General features: G+C 33.9%; 1 protein-coding gene across 8 annotated transcripts in view; it reads left to right on the forward strand.

Annotated features, from left to right (window-relative positions):
* The window catches only part of NBEA (neurobeachin), a 754643-nt gene that overhangs the window by 289726 nt on the left and 448568 nt on the right, over positions 1 to 16349 (forward strand). For all 8 annotated transcript variants that reach the window (XM_054446222.2, XM_063650755.1, XM_063650757.1 and 5 more), the window contains one exon: positions 13609 to 13736. In XM_054446222.2, the coding sequence (XP_054302197.1) occupies positions 13609 to 13736 (128 nt within the window). The remainder of the gene's footprint in view (positions 1 to 13608; positions 13737 to 16349) is intronic.

Here is a 16349-nt window from a genome sequence, read left to right on the forward strand (position 1 = left end):
TTATCTCTTGAAAGCTTCTATAAGATTATTTTTTGATTTTTTTCCCCTGAAATATTTAGTAAACTTCACAAGCAAAGACAGCTAATCCTGGATCTCTTCTTTTAGGAAAGTTTTTAATTAAAATTTCAATTTAATTAGTTACAGATCTCACAAAATTTTCTATTTTTTCCGGTGTCAGCTTTGGTAGGTTTTTGTTGGCATAAAGCTTTTCATAATACTATCGTGTTATTCTTTTAACATTCATATAATCTGTAGTAATGTCTCTTCTTTTTATTCTTGATATTCTTTATTTAAGCTAGCCAGCTTGTCTGCCTTCCTGCCTTCCTACCTTCCTGCCTTGCCTTCCTTGCCTTCCTTCCTTTTCTTGATGAGCTCTGGCAGTGATTAATCAGTTTTATTCACACTGCCAAAAAAATTTCTAGAGAGAAGTAACAAGAAACTGTTAAGTTGAAGGTTGTACATTATTTGTTTCCTTAGTGCAGTAGTTTTCTAACATCAGCATGCATCAGAATAACATAGAGGGCTTGTTAACATACAGATTGCTGGATACCTGATTCAGTAGGACTCCAGTAGGGCATGAGAATTTAGGGCACCTCTAACAAGTTTTTAGGTGTGTTAGTCAAGCTTATTTAGAGAAACAGATTAAATAGGATGTTTACATTCATATGAATATACATGCATATACACATGATTTATTATAAAAATTTGGCTCACATGATTATGGAAACTGAAAATTCCCAATATCTGCAGTTAGTATGCTAAAGACCCAGGAGAACCAATGTGTAGTTCTAATCAAAGTACCAAGGTCGGAGAACCAAGAGAGTCAGTGATACAAGTTCCTATCCAAAAGCTGGCTGGCTCAATACTGAAGAAGAGCCGATGTTTCTGTCTGAGTCCAAAGGCTGGAAGAGACCAGTATTCCTAGCTCAAACATTCGGGCAGAAGGAGTTTGCTCAACTTTTTTGTTCTATTCATATCTTCAGCTGACTAGATGAAGCCTTCTTACATGAAGGAGGGCAGTCTACTTTACTCAGTCTACCTATTCAAATGTTAATCTTATCAATAAATACCCTCACAGTCATACCCAGAGTGCTGTTTAATCAAATATCTGGACACCCAGTAAAATTGACCCATAAAATTAACCATCATGCTAGATCATGCTGATGCTGCTGGTCCAGAGAACACACTTTGAGAAGCAGTGTGTAATTGATAATCCTCCAGATTGCAGAAGTTGTCCTTGATTTATTGAGGTCCTATTCCCACACAATGCATGGTCCTTCCTTACTCTAGTTTAACTTAACTTACCCCAAATTTTGCAGACATACATGTACATATGTATTCATGTATGCATGTTCATCTTAAATTCACACCCTGCAAGAAAGTATACTTATTTTATTGGTCAACATCTGTTTTGATTTAGCTAAATGACTACCATTTTTTGTTGCTCATCATTCTTTCCTGAATGTCTGACCTCCACCTAGTATCATATTTCTTCTTCTGAAAAAACGCTTCTTAGTATTTTATTTAGTGCAGGTTTGCCTGTCATGAATTTTTAGTTCCTATTTCTCTAAACATCTTGGAAATCCACCTCAATGTTTGAAAGGATATTTTGAACCAACAGAATTCTAGGTTGGCAATTATTTTCTTTTAGGGCTTTGAAAATATCATTTTGAAAATATCATTTTATTGTCTTTTGGCTTTTTTCATTCTGTGTTTTATTTCTTTATTTTATAGGTTAATTCCTAGTCATACTGTTTCTGTTCTCCACTCCAACCCACCTGATGTCTGTTTTAAAGGTGTTCTGTATTTTGGGAGTTGATAAGTTTTACTATGATGTTTTCAGGTGCTGTGGATTTTCTTTGTATTTGTCCTGCTTAAGATTTGTAGAGTTTTTCAAATCTGAAGTTTTATCACTTTCATTCAATTTTGAAACTTCCTAGGCATTACCTCTTCAGGTATTGCTTCTGACCCATTTTATCCTTTTGTTAGATCTTATCTTACATAAAAATTAGACTTTTTAAAAATACACTTCTTACCTATCTATATTTCTACCCCTATTTCTCTCTCAGTGATTTTGAGTATTTTCTTTTAACCTATAGTCTACTTTACTAATTATCTCTTTAGCTGTGTCGAGTCTTCTCAGTTCTTAATTTCAATTTTTGTAAGTGCTCAAATTTCCATTTGACTTTTGTAGTTTAATATTATCTTCCAGCTGGGCGTGGTGGCTCATGACTGTAATCCCAGCACTATGGGAGGCCGAGGTGGGCAGATCACAAGGTCAGGAGTTCGAGACCAGCCTGACCTCTTCATAGTGAAACCCCGTCTCTACTAAAAATACAAAAATTAGCTGCGCATGGTGGTGGGTGCCTGTAATCCCAGCTACTCGGGAGGCTGAGGCAGAAGAATTGTCTGAACCCAGGAGGCGGAGGTTGCAGTGAGCCAAGATTGTGCCATTGCACTCCAGCCTGGCGACAGAGTGAGACACTATCTCAAAAAAAAAAAAATCTTCCAATCATCTATCTTATCCAGTTGTTTATCTTGGTCTTTAATTTCCTTGAATGTAAATATAGTTACCCTAAAGTCTTTGATTATTTATCAGAGCTACCTCTGTCATCTTGTGTTACTTTTGGTATTCAGTAATATCTTCCTGTCTACTTATGCTTCTTTTCTTGTTATTATTATGTGAAAAACCTATGTAGTATCTGAAAGATTATAAACATAATATGAAAGTACAAAGTGGTGTTTTCTTCCAGAAAAAAATATATTTTCTTCTGGTAAGCGTTAGCAATCCTAAAGGACCTCAATGAAGTCAAGGTTAGAGGGCCAGTCTTTTTTCTGATTCACCAGTTCTTTAAAGTGTAGTTCTATAGGATCTCAACTTAAATTATAAGGGTTTTTCTAAGCTTTTTTTCCTCTTTAGTAGGCTCCGAGCTCCAAAAATTTTGTTCAATTTCAGTCATTCAGTTGCTTCTACCAAAACATGTCCATGGGGGAAGAGCAGTCCAGAAACCAAAATCATCTTCTTAGAGTTTCTTCTTCAGGATCATGGTCAAATAATTGACTTCTGTCTTAACTCTCCATTTCCCTCAAAGAAGTGTTTCTGGTTTTGTCCAGCTTAAAAAAGCTTGTTCTCAGCAAGAGAATTTGTCTATTACTAAAGGTAGAAATCCACATTATTTTATATAGTTATTGTGTTTATGATCATATATTAGATGGAGTGTAAATGTTAAAATGGCTTGGTTTTTTTTTAATCACTGATTTCAGCTGGATTATGTCAGATCCATTCCTTCTGATCCTTAATTATGTAATAGAAAAATGTGTAACTTTTTGGTAATTTTTAAGTTGTATAAAGCTCATCCAATTAAACATTTTCAACTCCTTACATGACTTTCTTTATTTTAATGAAGGGTTTTGATGGTAATTTTTTCCTTTCTTTAAACTTGTCTATATTTTTATACTTAAAGCAGTTCTGCTTTTTTAAAAAATCAAACTAACAATTTTTATATTTTAATTGGTATTTCTACATCATTTGCATTCAGTGTAATTACTGACATGATTGTATTGATATCTACCAATTTGGTAATTGTTTTAGAATAAATTGTTACTTTCCATCTGTACTTTATTTTCTTTTTCATCTTTTATGCCCTCTGTTGGGTTAATGGAGTATTTTTTCATTATTTCATTTTCTCTCCAATATTGTCTTATTGGAGACAATATTTCAAACATTTTTAAAATGCTTAAAACAAAAGACAACCTTGTAAACATTTTAGGGGCTTCTCTACGACTTACAATATAAATCCTTAAATTATCAGAGTCAGTTTTTAATATTATTACAAAGTTTCATGTGTTAATAAAGATGCTTGTAACAGTTTACTCCTAATTCCTCTTTCACATCCTTTGTGTTAATGTTGTCATACCTTTTACTTTTAAATATCTTACGAAGAAATAGTAGGCCGGGCATGGTGGTTCACGCCTGTAATTCCAGCACTTGGGGAGGCTGAGGTGGGTGAATCACCTGAGGTCAGGAATTTGAGACTACTAGCCTGGCCGACATGCTGAAACCCCATCTCTACTAAAAATACAAAATTATTTGGGTGTGGTGGCATGTGCCTGTAATCCCAGCTACTCCGGAGTCTGAGGCAGGAGAATCGCTTAGAAACTGTGAGGCAGAGGTTACAGTGAGCTGAGATTGTGCCACTGCACTCTAGCCTGGGCGACAGAGTGTGACTCTGTCTCAAAAAAGAAAAAGAAAAAGAAACAGTACACTGCTATTTTGCTCTAGACAGTGAATTTTATTTTAGAGCAATTAAAAATAAATGCATTTTATAGATTTATTTATCTTTTCTAGCACTCTTGTTTGTATAAATCTGTTTTTGTCTGGTATATTCCTTATACTTGAACTACATTTAAAAGTATTTGTAGTTCAAAGTCAGCTGCATGAATTACCTCTGTTTTTGTTGTCTAAAAAGGTCTTTATTTACCATCTTTTTCTAAAGAATTTTTTGGCTACATATAAAATTGTGGACTTATATATTTTTAAAATGGCTTTGAAAGGGATTTCATCTCATTTCTTCTGGCTTGTACAGATTCTAATGACAATGTCATTCTTATCTTTGTTCCTCTTTATGGAATGTGTTTTTATTCTCTGAATGCCTTCTTCAGATTTTCTCTTTATATTTGAATTTCAGCAGTGTGTTATGTTACATATTTTTTAACTTATTTATTAAAATTCTAGTTGGTGTTTTCTGGGCTTCTTGTATCTGTAGTTTTATGACTTTATTGTTTTTGGAAAATTCTCACTCAGTATCTCTTAACATATTTCTTCTGCTCTGGTATGTCTCTGTGTTAGTTTCTATTGCTAGAATAACACGTTGCCACAAATTTAGCAGCTTGAATCAGCACTGATTTATTAATTATAACACAGTTCTGTAGATTAAGAATCCAACACTCAGGTCACACTGGGCTAAAATGCAGATGTTGGCAAGGCTGCATTTCTTATTGGAGACTGTTAGAAAATGAGCTTCCAGGCTCACTCAGGTTATTAGCATAATTCAGTTCTGTATAGCTATAGAACACATGTACCTGTTTATTTGCCTGCTGTCAGAGGCTTCCCTTATCTCCTAGAATTCACCTTGCATGTGGCCTCCTACATTCGGAATTAGTAATAATGCATCCAGTTTTTCTCAAACTTGGGATCTGTCTGTTTTCCCCTTATACGTATCTTTTCTGCCTTCCTCTTTTGCTGTACTTCTCTAGCCAGAGAGTTTTCTGCTTTTTAGAACACATGCGATTAGACTGAACCTATCTACGTAATCTAGGATAATCTCTCTACTTTAATGCCCATAACCTTAATTTCACTTGCAAAATCCTTTTTGCCATGTAATATAATTTATTCAAAGGTTCCAGGGATTATGGTTTAGGTATCTTTGTGGAGCCATTATTTGGCATACCAGCATACTGCACTTCTCTTTCTGTGATTCCAATCACATTTATATAAAATTATTTGATACTGTTTAATAGCTTTTGAATGCACCAGTGTGCACACTCCATCTGAGTGTGTGTATATTCTTTTTTCTTTTTGTTTTAGTATGTCTATATTTTACTGGCCTATCTTCAAATTCACTGAGTCTTTCCTTGGCTTCATTGAGTCTTTTGACAAGTCCATTGAAGGCATATCATTTCTTTTACTGTATTTTTAATTTCTACCATTGTTTCTTCTTTACAGTTTCTTACTTTTGCTGAAAATTTCCATCTGTTTATGTATGTTTTCTGCCTTTTCAGCTGTTAACTCTTGACATGTTAATCATAGTTATTTTAAATTCTTTTATAGTTCCAACATAGGGTTCATCTGTGATTTTGATTCTATCGGTTTTTCTCTGGCTTTTTTGTTTGTTTGTTTCTTCATGTGTAAGGTAATTTTTAGTTGAAAACTGGACATCATGTATAGGATAGTAGTTCCTGACAGTTGTATTTGTGCTCTAAATGGGTCTGCCTCTCCTTATGCTAAGGCTTTTGTGAGAGGGGTTGAGTCATTTTAGTCTGGAATTGAGCAGGGTTTATGTTTTCTTGTTGTTTTTGTTACTCTCTGTGTACCATGGACTTGAAATTTCTCTACCTTTACTTTGTGTTTAGTTAGGTGCTAGTTTTTCAGAGTGTCTTACTCGCTATTTCTGTTCTACCCTGTTCTACCCTGTTCAGATTCAGAGAGATTCTCTACACTATGTAGTCCCTTCTGCAATAGTAGACTACTGTTATCTGTTACTGGGTGCTTGCAAGCCTGGTGTTCAAGGGCACGGGGTTCTCTTTTGTCCTGGTCTAGACTCCATTTTAGTCAAGTGCTGTCCTGGATCTTGAAGGTAGGGCTTTTTCAGTGATTTTATATATTTCTGTATGATTGGGGATCTGTAAATTTCAGGACTCAGAATGTTTCCCTTCCCCTCCCTCAGAGTAGAGCGTTTTTTATGTTCCTTTCCTCCAGCTGCAACAGGCCTCCTACTGTGCCCCAAAAGTGACAGGAGTTGTTGTCTTTCTCTCAAATGCCTAAGACTTCCATTCTGTAGAGAAAATAGGAAGAAGGATCTAGGCAGAACTTTGTGTCTTTTCTGCAGCAATTAATTCTCCCTCCTTTAATCTGGAGCAAGGAAGGAAGTTTTCTGCAGTCTTCCATGCTGCCTCCAGTTTTTCTCCTGAGTACTGTTTAGGTTTGAGTGGAAGAGCCTGGGCATTGTTGCAAACTCCCCTTGTGTCTATAGCTCTGGGGGTTTTATTCTCTTACAGTTCACACATGGACTTCAGAAATTTATAAAAAAAAATTTAGCTGATTTTTTTCTTGCCAGCTTAATGTGGTGCCCAGTGCTGCTTCTTCCTGTTCTCTGCCTCAGGTTAGCAAGTTCATGCATCCTAAGTCTTCTTGGAGTTCCTATCCTCAGATTTCAAGCTGTTTGGTTGCCTAGCAACCTCAGCTCTCTGATGAGGCCTAACAAAGTTATAATTCTTTAGATTATCTGGCTTTTTCTTGTGATTTTTGTGGGAATGACTCTAGTTTTCTACATCTGAAATAGAAATCCTCTATTTCATTTTAAAAGTTCAAATTCTTAGTTGATTTTTCAATTTATATATTCAAAAATATTATATTTTACTAAATACTACACTACAAAACACTCATTAACTGCTATTCCAGAAAACAAATTCTGTAGGTGCTTTACTGGGGAATATTCTTGATAATATCACCTATAAATAAGTGGCAGTGGAAGATTGGTCTGAAGGAAAAGTGATGCAATTGTAAGAGATATTCCAGGCCACTCCATGGGAAAGCTCTGAAATTGGAATGGCTCCAGAGGTGTCCTCAGTTGGGTCAAAGGAGCTGGGTTTTTATTTTTCTTCTAATTGACCATTGTTTGAATTCACACTGTTCCTAATGAGAGGGCTTAACCTTGGGTGAAGCAGCTCCCTTCTAGGGAGGAATTCAGCTGTGAGCCATCACCCCACAGTTCTCCTCAGAACTCTCCAGGGAAAGAATGTCTCTATCCTAAAAGAGGATCTTGGTGAGATACCACAGCTCCTACTACATTAAAATATTTTTTTAAATATACTAAATATTTTATTTGGGAGGATAAATGTTATTATTACAATTTTCATGTCAAATATTTAAGACACAATTAGCCTTACCCTTTTTATCACTAGATTTGTTGTTTGGTTTTAGTTAGACTTATATTCTTGAGTTTGTATTTTTATTTCACTATAGTTAATTTTTATGTCACTTAATTTAAGTGATTGACTGGAAAGAAGGAATTGTTCTACATCAGTTTTTTTTTTTTTTTTTTTACTTTCGTAATTAGTGCACTCCTAAAAACTTTTCTAATTGTCTAAGGGCATCCCCAAAAAAGCATGACATAATGTCTATTCACAGATGTGATCATGGCACACAACAGCTCTGAATTCCTGGGCTCAAGTGATTTTCCTGCCTCAGCTTCCCAAGTTGTTGGGACTAGAGGTTTGCATCATCATGCTCACGTAGGCATTACACATCTTAAAACTTGAAAAATGTTTACTTGGAATTTAGTTTATGATATAAAGCAGTAAACTTTTTACTTATAAAAATATTCTATTTAGCTTCAATTTCTTAGTCTATAGCTTTATCTACTTTTTTAACCTTTTCATCATGCACTTGAAAATAATTTTGTTTAGGAGTAATAAAGAGAAAATGCCAGTTTTAAATTTATAATATCACAGGGAAATAAAATAAGTAAGCATTTTTTTTTCAATATCATGTTTTCCATAGTGGCCACAACCTTAGAAAGCTATAACTTAATAAAATTGTCAGTAGGTAATTATGTCACAGGTTTGCAGATTTAGGATACATTTACTCATCAACTATTTTGGTATGTTAAATTATATTTAATATTAGAAATTTAGTGACAACAGACAAAGTATTTGAATTCTGTGTCAATTCCTAGTCATAATATATAGCTGATAAGAATTTAACTTTACAATGTGTGGTTGTGTTCTATCATTAATACTCTCTTAATCTTGCCTTTTCATCTGTTTACCTAAACCCAATCAGTTCACTTACCAATGCCTACATTTCCTCATTTACATAGGAGCATTCAATTAATAAAAATCTACTATAGAATTCACTAATGTAATAATTTCTTTTATGTCTGAGTAAATCTTTTAGGTACAGTACTTAAGGGTATGTGATTATTTCTTTTTGTTCTATGTTTTCTTATTATAACTACCTATTTTATATGATTTAAGAAATGAATTAGGAAATTTAAGCACTCTAACCTTTCAAATCAAATTGTTGTTTATTATATTTATGACAATGTGCTAAGTACCTAGGAGAATACAAAAAGTAAATAAAATTAAAAGTAAGTAAAAATGACTTTATGAAGTAGCACAAACATAAGGGAGTTTGTTAAAATAGAATACACAGTGTATGTAGGGCCCTAAATAAGAATAGAATTATTATATTTTTATAGAATTCTAAAACATATAACATTAAGAAAAGATCACTTTGTTATGAACTGTGTTTATAAGGGGATTCATTTAGATGACAGGAGAGAAAAATCTTCATTGTTTTACTGATTTGTGTAATTAAAATTACCATGGCTTTGGATATTTCTTGAGGCCAGTTACATGTGGCAAGATTTGATCATAATTAAGCCATGGGTTTTCATACATTATTTTTCCCATGGATTAATTATATTTTTATTCATATGAATTTCTTAGAATTAACTGTGAATGAGACTTCCTTAATACAGGTAAAAGCCAATACATGATTGCAGTTTTTAAAAACCATAATTGTAAGTTTTTGTGTTTTAAGTCATATTGTTTTAATCCAATCATTGGAGCTATAGAATTTCATCTAAAGCCTTATTATTTCCTTTAAATATTTTGTTTTGAGTTGGTAATTTTGTTAGAGTGGTTTATAATTTCTCAAGTTTCAACAAGAATTTTCTTCATGGAAATAAGTAATTCTCTTTATTTATTTTTTTTTATTTGTGTAAATTTAAGGGATACAAGTGCAATTTTGTTTTGTGGATATATTGCATAGTGGTGAAGTCTGGGCTTTTAGTGTATTCATCACCTGAATAATGTACATGATACCCATTAAGTAATTTCTTACCTCTCGCTCCCGCCTTCCACCCTCCAACCCTTCCAAGTCACCAGCCTCCAGTGTCTATCATGCCATATTCTATGTCCATGTGTATACATCATTTAGCGCCCACTTGTAAGTGAGAACATGTGCTATTCGCCTTTCTGTTTGAGTTACTTCACTTAAGATAATGGCCTCCAGTTCCAGTAATTTAATTCTTTTTCTTAAGAGTTTATACTTACTATTAAGAAAAATAGCCAAATTCAAAATAGTCATCAATCAAGCATCTTAAACACATCATTAGTGTGACTCAAGGGGAAAAAATAGACTGGGGAGAATAGAATGAGTGGCTTGAAATTGTATGCTTTTCAACCCACACTTGATAAAGTCTGTGGTTAGAGCCCAAGAACTTAACCAAATATTAAGTTATTAGAGTATAAGGTTATAAAAGTCACTCAGACTGTGCAGGGCAGATTCCCCTACATAGGGAAATACACCTTTGTATTACTTCTGTGCATAAAATGTCTTAGACTAAATGAATAGTTTTTTGTTTTTGTTTTCTGTGGGAAAATAGGGGTCTTGCTCTGTTACCCAGGCTGGAGTATGGTGTCAGGATCATAGCTCACTGCAGCCTTGACCTCCTGGGCTCAAGCGATCCTCTTGCCTCAACCTCTTGAGTAGCTAGGATCACAGGCACCCACCAGCACACCTGGCTAATTTTTTAATTTTTTAGTAGAGACAGGGTCTCACCATATTGCTCAGGCTGGTCTTGAACTCCTCGGCTCAAGCCATTCTCCTTCTTCAGTCTTCCAAAGCACTGGAATTATAGGTGTGAGCCACCATGCCCAGCCTAAATGAATGTTTTTGAATAAATGAAAATAAACTTTCAGAGAAAACTCAAAAATCACTCTTTAGAATTTTCCCCTAAAGTCAGTACATTATTATGCCAGTTTTTCTTACAAAATAATTTGCTGAAGAATACCTGGTTTTATTCTGGTGGCTATATGTTCTTTGTATTTTTATTTTAAGGAGAAAATTTTATTTATTTTTATAGGACTTAAGGGCATGGGCTTTTCTCACATTAACATAGCTTTTAATTTATTTTTTACATATTAACAGATAGCTGTCTCATGTGTGTCTTGGAATTGGGGAAAAGGAGTTTTACATTGTGTGTTTCTTTGAGATGAGAACAGAAATAACAAAATGGCAATATAGCCACAATATGTCTTTTTTGGTATTTTTTGTAATTAATCCTTATTTTCAGGTGATAAAGGAGGGTCTTAGGCTAAAGTTTATGTTTGTACCATTTTCTTTCACAATTTAAATTGTGTAACAATGAAGCTAATTTATACAGCATTTATAACCTTTGGAATACATTGTGGGGAATCTGTAAAAAACAACAACAACAAAAACTTTCTTCATTGTGAAAAATGAGGATGAAGTTTTTCCATTTAGAATATTTTGCTGTTGTAATTCCAGCAGAATTATTTGATAATGGTTTATATACATAAAACTTCTAATCCCTTGCTGAGTAAAATATTACATTCTTTGCCCCCTATTAGAAAATTCAAATTCTCATTGCAGGATGATATATAAAAGCAACATTTAATATACTAATAAATTTTATAAGAAAATATTTGCAAAAAAATCTTAATAGGGATTCACTTTCTGAGAAATATCTGTTTTTATCTATTACCCTTAAGTCAAGATAATTGGTAATAATGTATATTTATACATACTTACAGAAGTAATCAGTTGCTTGGATTAATTGAAGTTTCTATTTCATATTTAACTTAATCACCAGTATTTTTGTAATTCTGACGCCTCTAAATCACACAGAAATCTGTAAAATAGGGGAGAAAGTTCTCAAACTGGGATAAAAAATGTTCCTAGCTTTAACTCAATAATAGTACATTAAATCCAATAGCTACGATGCAAGCCTCCATTAATCAATAATTTTTCTAAAATAATTTTACTCTCACTTATTAATCTTAAATAAAAATAATCATACTTCATTTAGAATTGAGCATCAGAAACTATTATATCTAGATTTTTCTCCTTTTAATAAACTCACTCTTACCATTCTAACCACTTCTTAGTACAGGGAATTAGTTTAGCTGGGAAGAGCTGTAGGACATGATTCTAGAGATTTGAAGGAATTAATGAAATGATAGATTCAAAAAAGAATCTCTTTGTATTCACTAACAGATAACTTACTGTGATTATGCTTATTCAGTGACTTCAGGTAGCCTATGTTTTGCTCGCTTCTTTGTTAATTCTTTCTAATAGTAAATACTCTCATTAAAACAGTCATTCTCAAAGTGTGTTTCCTGGATCAGCAGCATCAACACCACTGACTGAGAATTTGTACTTCTAACAAATGCTCGCCATACACACAGACCTGCTGAATCAGAAACTAGGGTGGGGCTCAGCAGTCTGGTTAAACGGACTCTCCAGATGATTCTGATCCACACTATAGCTTGAGAATCAGTGTCTTCAGGAGGTCCTTGCTTTAGGAATTACAGAGTAGGGGAGACTATTGAAATCTCTTTATTTCACTAAGCCTGCCAAATCCCCTTCAAATCCCTTTTTCTTATGGAAAATTGTTCCTCCAGAATTTTCTAAATATATGTGGCAGTGATCAAACGAGTTTTCTCCATGCTTTCCCTTTTCTCTAGAGCTGTTGACACGCGTAAGAGGAGACAGAGTTAAACAGAAGTGCTGATGGTGAGACTTAGAGTGCTCAGAGATATGAAACTTGGCTGTTTCCAATTTAGGAAAGAAGTCATCCGATATTATTCTCTAATAGCTATTTAATTGCTTAAAAAATTTAAAAAGATGCCATAGTTTAGTTTTAAACCTTATTAATATATTGCAAATTATTTTATCGTTAATTGCCTTTTTTTCATTTATAAATTTTTGCCTCATATATAACAAAATGTTACCTGGCATTGTGGCAGAACTTGTATTATTTTGTAACATTGTTTAATTGCTAACTTTACATATCTTCTGTGTAGAAGAATGTGTGCTCATCTAATATATTGACTTTGGTTTGTTTAATGTATCAGAATCACATTTTGTGAGTGTAAATATGGGTGTGTTCAAAGTAGAGTCAAAAAAGTGGGCATTATTGACCTCTCACTGTGTGCTGGGTGCTTTTCTGTGCACTTTACATCCCTTAGCTTGTTTAATCCTCACTGGGTAGATACTGCAATCATCTTCATTTTGCAGACATAGAAAGCCTAATGTGCCTAAGGTTGCCTAGCTAGTATATGATAGAGCCAGGATTCTAGTCTAAGCAGTCTTACTCCAAAGCACTTTTATCTAAGACAGATAAATCTGTTACTATGTTATTCATTTGTCTAAGCAGAAATATTTTCCTTCTCCCCAGTTTTTACTTTTACATGTACCAAAGTATTTTTAAGAATGTCAAATAGTGCTTATGTATGGCTATTAACTTAAAATTCAACAGTGAACTATATAATAATACAGCAGTTTGTAAAGAAAAGTAAATAGGCTTATGAAATGGAAAATGCCTACTTTGGCAAAGCATTCAACTGTATTACAGTGAATTTCAGTTATTCCCTTATTTGTCCAGATTTCAAGCAATACCTCCTTGAGAGCAAGAATTAAATTATTTGTAACTGGCACAGGGACCCACATTGTCAGTGTTCCAGATCATTTTCTTTGATGGATAGATACATAGAGAAGGCATACAAAAACTCATTTACATGACACTCATAGAGCGGTGGACAGTCTTTGGCCCTTTTGGGTGGCATAACCTCAATTCTTTTTCATAGTATAGTCATTCCAATTTAGCTGAAACCTTTCAGTAGCCTTATGACTGTATGTGAAACTGTACAGGGTGTCCCTCATACATGAAGCTTGCTATTATTCCATGGGCTAGAAAGGACATGTATGATTTTTAAAGATTTTAATTTAGAAGTAAAGTTTATTTGACATTTTATATTGAATTATATTTATTAGTTTTTATGTCTTAATTTCAACAGCATCACTGCAAAACTTGAAAGAGCTTTAGAAAAAGTTGCTCCTCTTCTTCGTGAAATTTTTGTAGACTTTGCCCCATTCCTATCTCGTACACTTCTTGGCAGTCATGGACAAGAGCTATTGATAGAAGGTATGATTTCTCTCTCTATTATAATTATTTTAGTTTACTATAATGTATGTATTAATCATGGCATAATTTGTGCTTCTGGAGGAATATATATTTCCAAAAGTATGTAAAGGCATTACTTCACAAATTCTAATAAGATATTCAATATGTTTTCTCTTCACTCATTTTTTTTAAATAACATGTTTGCATGGTCAGTGCCAATAAGAAAACCTTGAAGATGAAGAACGTTGAAAAGGTGTCAGAATGAGAGGCTTTGGCTCTTTAATCCATCTATCAGGGCTGACGTACATCCTGTCATTAAGATAACCTGTTTATTAAGCAGTGATCTCTGAAATTTCCTTCTGACTCTGAGAGCCATGCATCTTTAAGTGATTTTTCTTGTTCACATAACATTTGTAGTGTGAGAATCCTTAACTAAGAAGACATTAAAAATCCAGAGAAATACTTAACAAAGAATTGATGAAGCCGTTGTCTCCTCAACAGCAGCTTACATAGAGTAAGGAGGCAAAGCAGATAAATTTACTAGGAGAATAGCTTTGAAAAATATGGTTAATCAAAATCGTATTTCTTTTTAGAAAGTTTTGTTTTATGAATATTTCTGAGCTTCAGAAAGAATTAGACAATATCAAGATGATCTGTAGGTGAATAATGGCTTTAGATGCCATTTCAGGTAGTCCTGGGATTTAGCATCCTTGTATATCTTTTTTGCTTTTCACTTCCTGTTTACTGTAGAAGAAAGAGAGTTTTCCTGTGCCTGTTCTGTTATTGTCCCAACTGCTTCTTCTCAGTGTTTCTATTAGGAAGACTGTGATAGTTAATGACTCGGCATCTGGGAGCTGACTTTGAATCCTAGTTCAACTGCTTTCTTAGCTTTGTGGCCTTTGTGAATTACTTAGCCACTTTGTATCTTAGTTTCCTTTCTATAAATTGGAGTCAATGATAGCACTTTAGAGTTCTTGTGAAGATTAAATTATGCAAGGCATTTGAAGCTCTTAGAATATTGTCATGTAATGAGCTTCTCAGGTTTCCAAAAGCACTGAGTTCCTTCTGGGCTAGGTACTATGTTACATACTTTTGGTATATTAGTAAACAGACAAAGATCCTTTTCTTCAGATGGAGCATATATTCTAACGAGAACACAAAATCAATAAGCATTAAACAAAATGAATAATTAAATTATATAGCGTGTTAGAAGATAGTGAATGTTATATAAAAGGATAAATACAACACAGAGAATTGGGATTACAGAATGACAAGGTGAGGTTGAAGTTTAAAGAGAGTGGTCAATTTTACATAGGCCTCATGGTAAAAGTTACATTTGAGCAAAAACTTACATAATAAGTAATAAAACTTACTTAATAAGTGCCATACAGCTTATTAGAAGAGGAGTGTTCTATGCAGAGAGAATAATCAGTACATTGGCCCTAAAACGAGGATAGAAAGATGTTCTTGGTATGATCTACCAACAGGAAAAATGCCAGTCTCATGTGAACCAGAAGGACAGTAGTCGAATATTAGGGCCAGAGAGGTAATGGGTTCTTTGGCTTTAACTAGTGTGTTGTAGGGAGGCTGCTGATGTTTTAAGTAGGGCTGTCACCCTGGATGCTACTATTGTCATTATTATACTCCCACCTACAAAGTGAAGTATAAAATGCTCTGAAGAATTGGATTCTGAGAAGAACCATGCTAATTTAAAGCAGCCCCAAAATGAACTTTAAAAGTTCTTGGAAGCTTAAAAACTATTGCTTGGCCACAGATTGTATGTATAATTTAAATAGCTTTGTTCTAGATGTGTATGATTGATTACACAAAATCGTGTATTCATTGATTCATTCAAGACAGAAGAAATATTCCTCATGGAGCTTACAGTCTAATGAGCAAAGAGACATAAAAACCAATAATTAAAATTAAATAGGATATGTGCTATAATGAAAGTATATACAAAGGTACAGTGGGAAATGAGACTAGATGGCCTACTGACCACTTGCAGGGCACATATTCTTCTAACTGGGTCAATGAGGTAGTTGTGTATACCTGGTCTTACTCCTGCTGCTATAAAGCCACTTCTTCATCTTTATGAGGACACACATGTTTGAAAGTGTTATGTTCCCTGCTTCTACCTAACTCCTGTAACAGCTCAACCCAGTCTTCTGAATTCCAGACATAGTTGAAGTTACCTAGCATAGACATCTAAACCCATATACTCCAGGGATACCTCAAACTCTGTTTATCCAAAATTTGTTTTCCTTCAATTTACTTTTCCTTCTAAATGTATTTATTTTGTCATTAGCATTACTATTAATGCAAATATTTGAGGTGAAAATTTGATTTTTCTTTAGCTCCTTTCTCCTTCAACTTTAATATTTACAATTACTTCATGAGAATGAATAATTTCCGAAAACAGTAGTTAGAGGATAGTTCTTCAAATATTATTAACATTACAAACATTATATCAATCCATGTGTAAAAACCTTCCAAAGTAACCTAAATATTATGTTAGCTGAAAGTGGTGGCATCATAGTTAGGGATTCTAAAAGGTACTAGGTTATCAGTTGGTCCTTCTTGAGTCCCTTTTTTTGCTTTTAATTCTTTTGATTTCCTGTAGTTAGATGCTAT

The sequence above is a fragment of the Pongo pygmaeus genome, chromosome 14 (assembly GCF_028885625.2).
Source record: "Pongo pygmaeus isolate AG05252 chromosome 14, NHGRI_mPonPyg2-v2.0_pri, whole genome shotgun sequence".
NCBI classification, from domain to species: domain Eukaryota; kingdom Metazoa; phylum Chordata; class Mammalia; order Primates; family Hominidae; genus Pongo; species Pongo pygmaeus.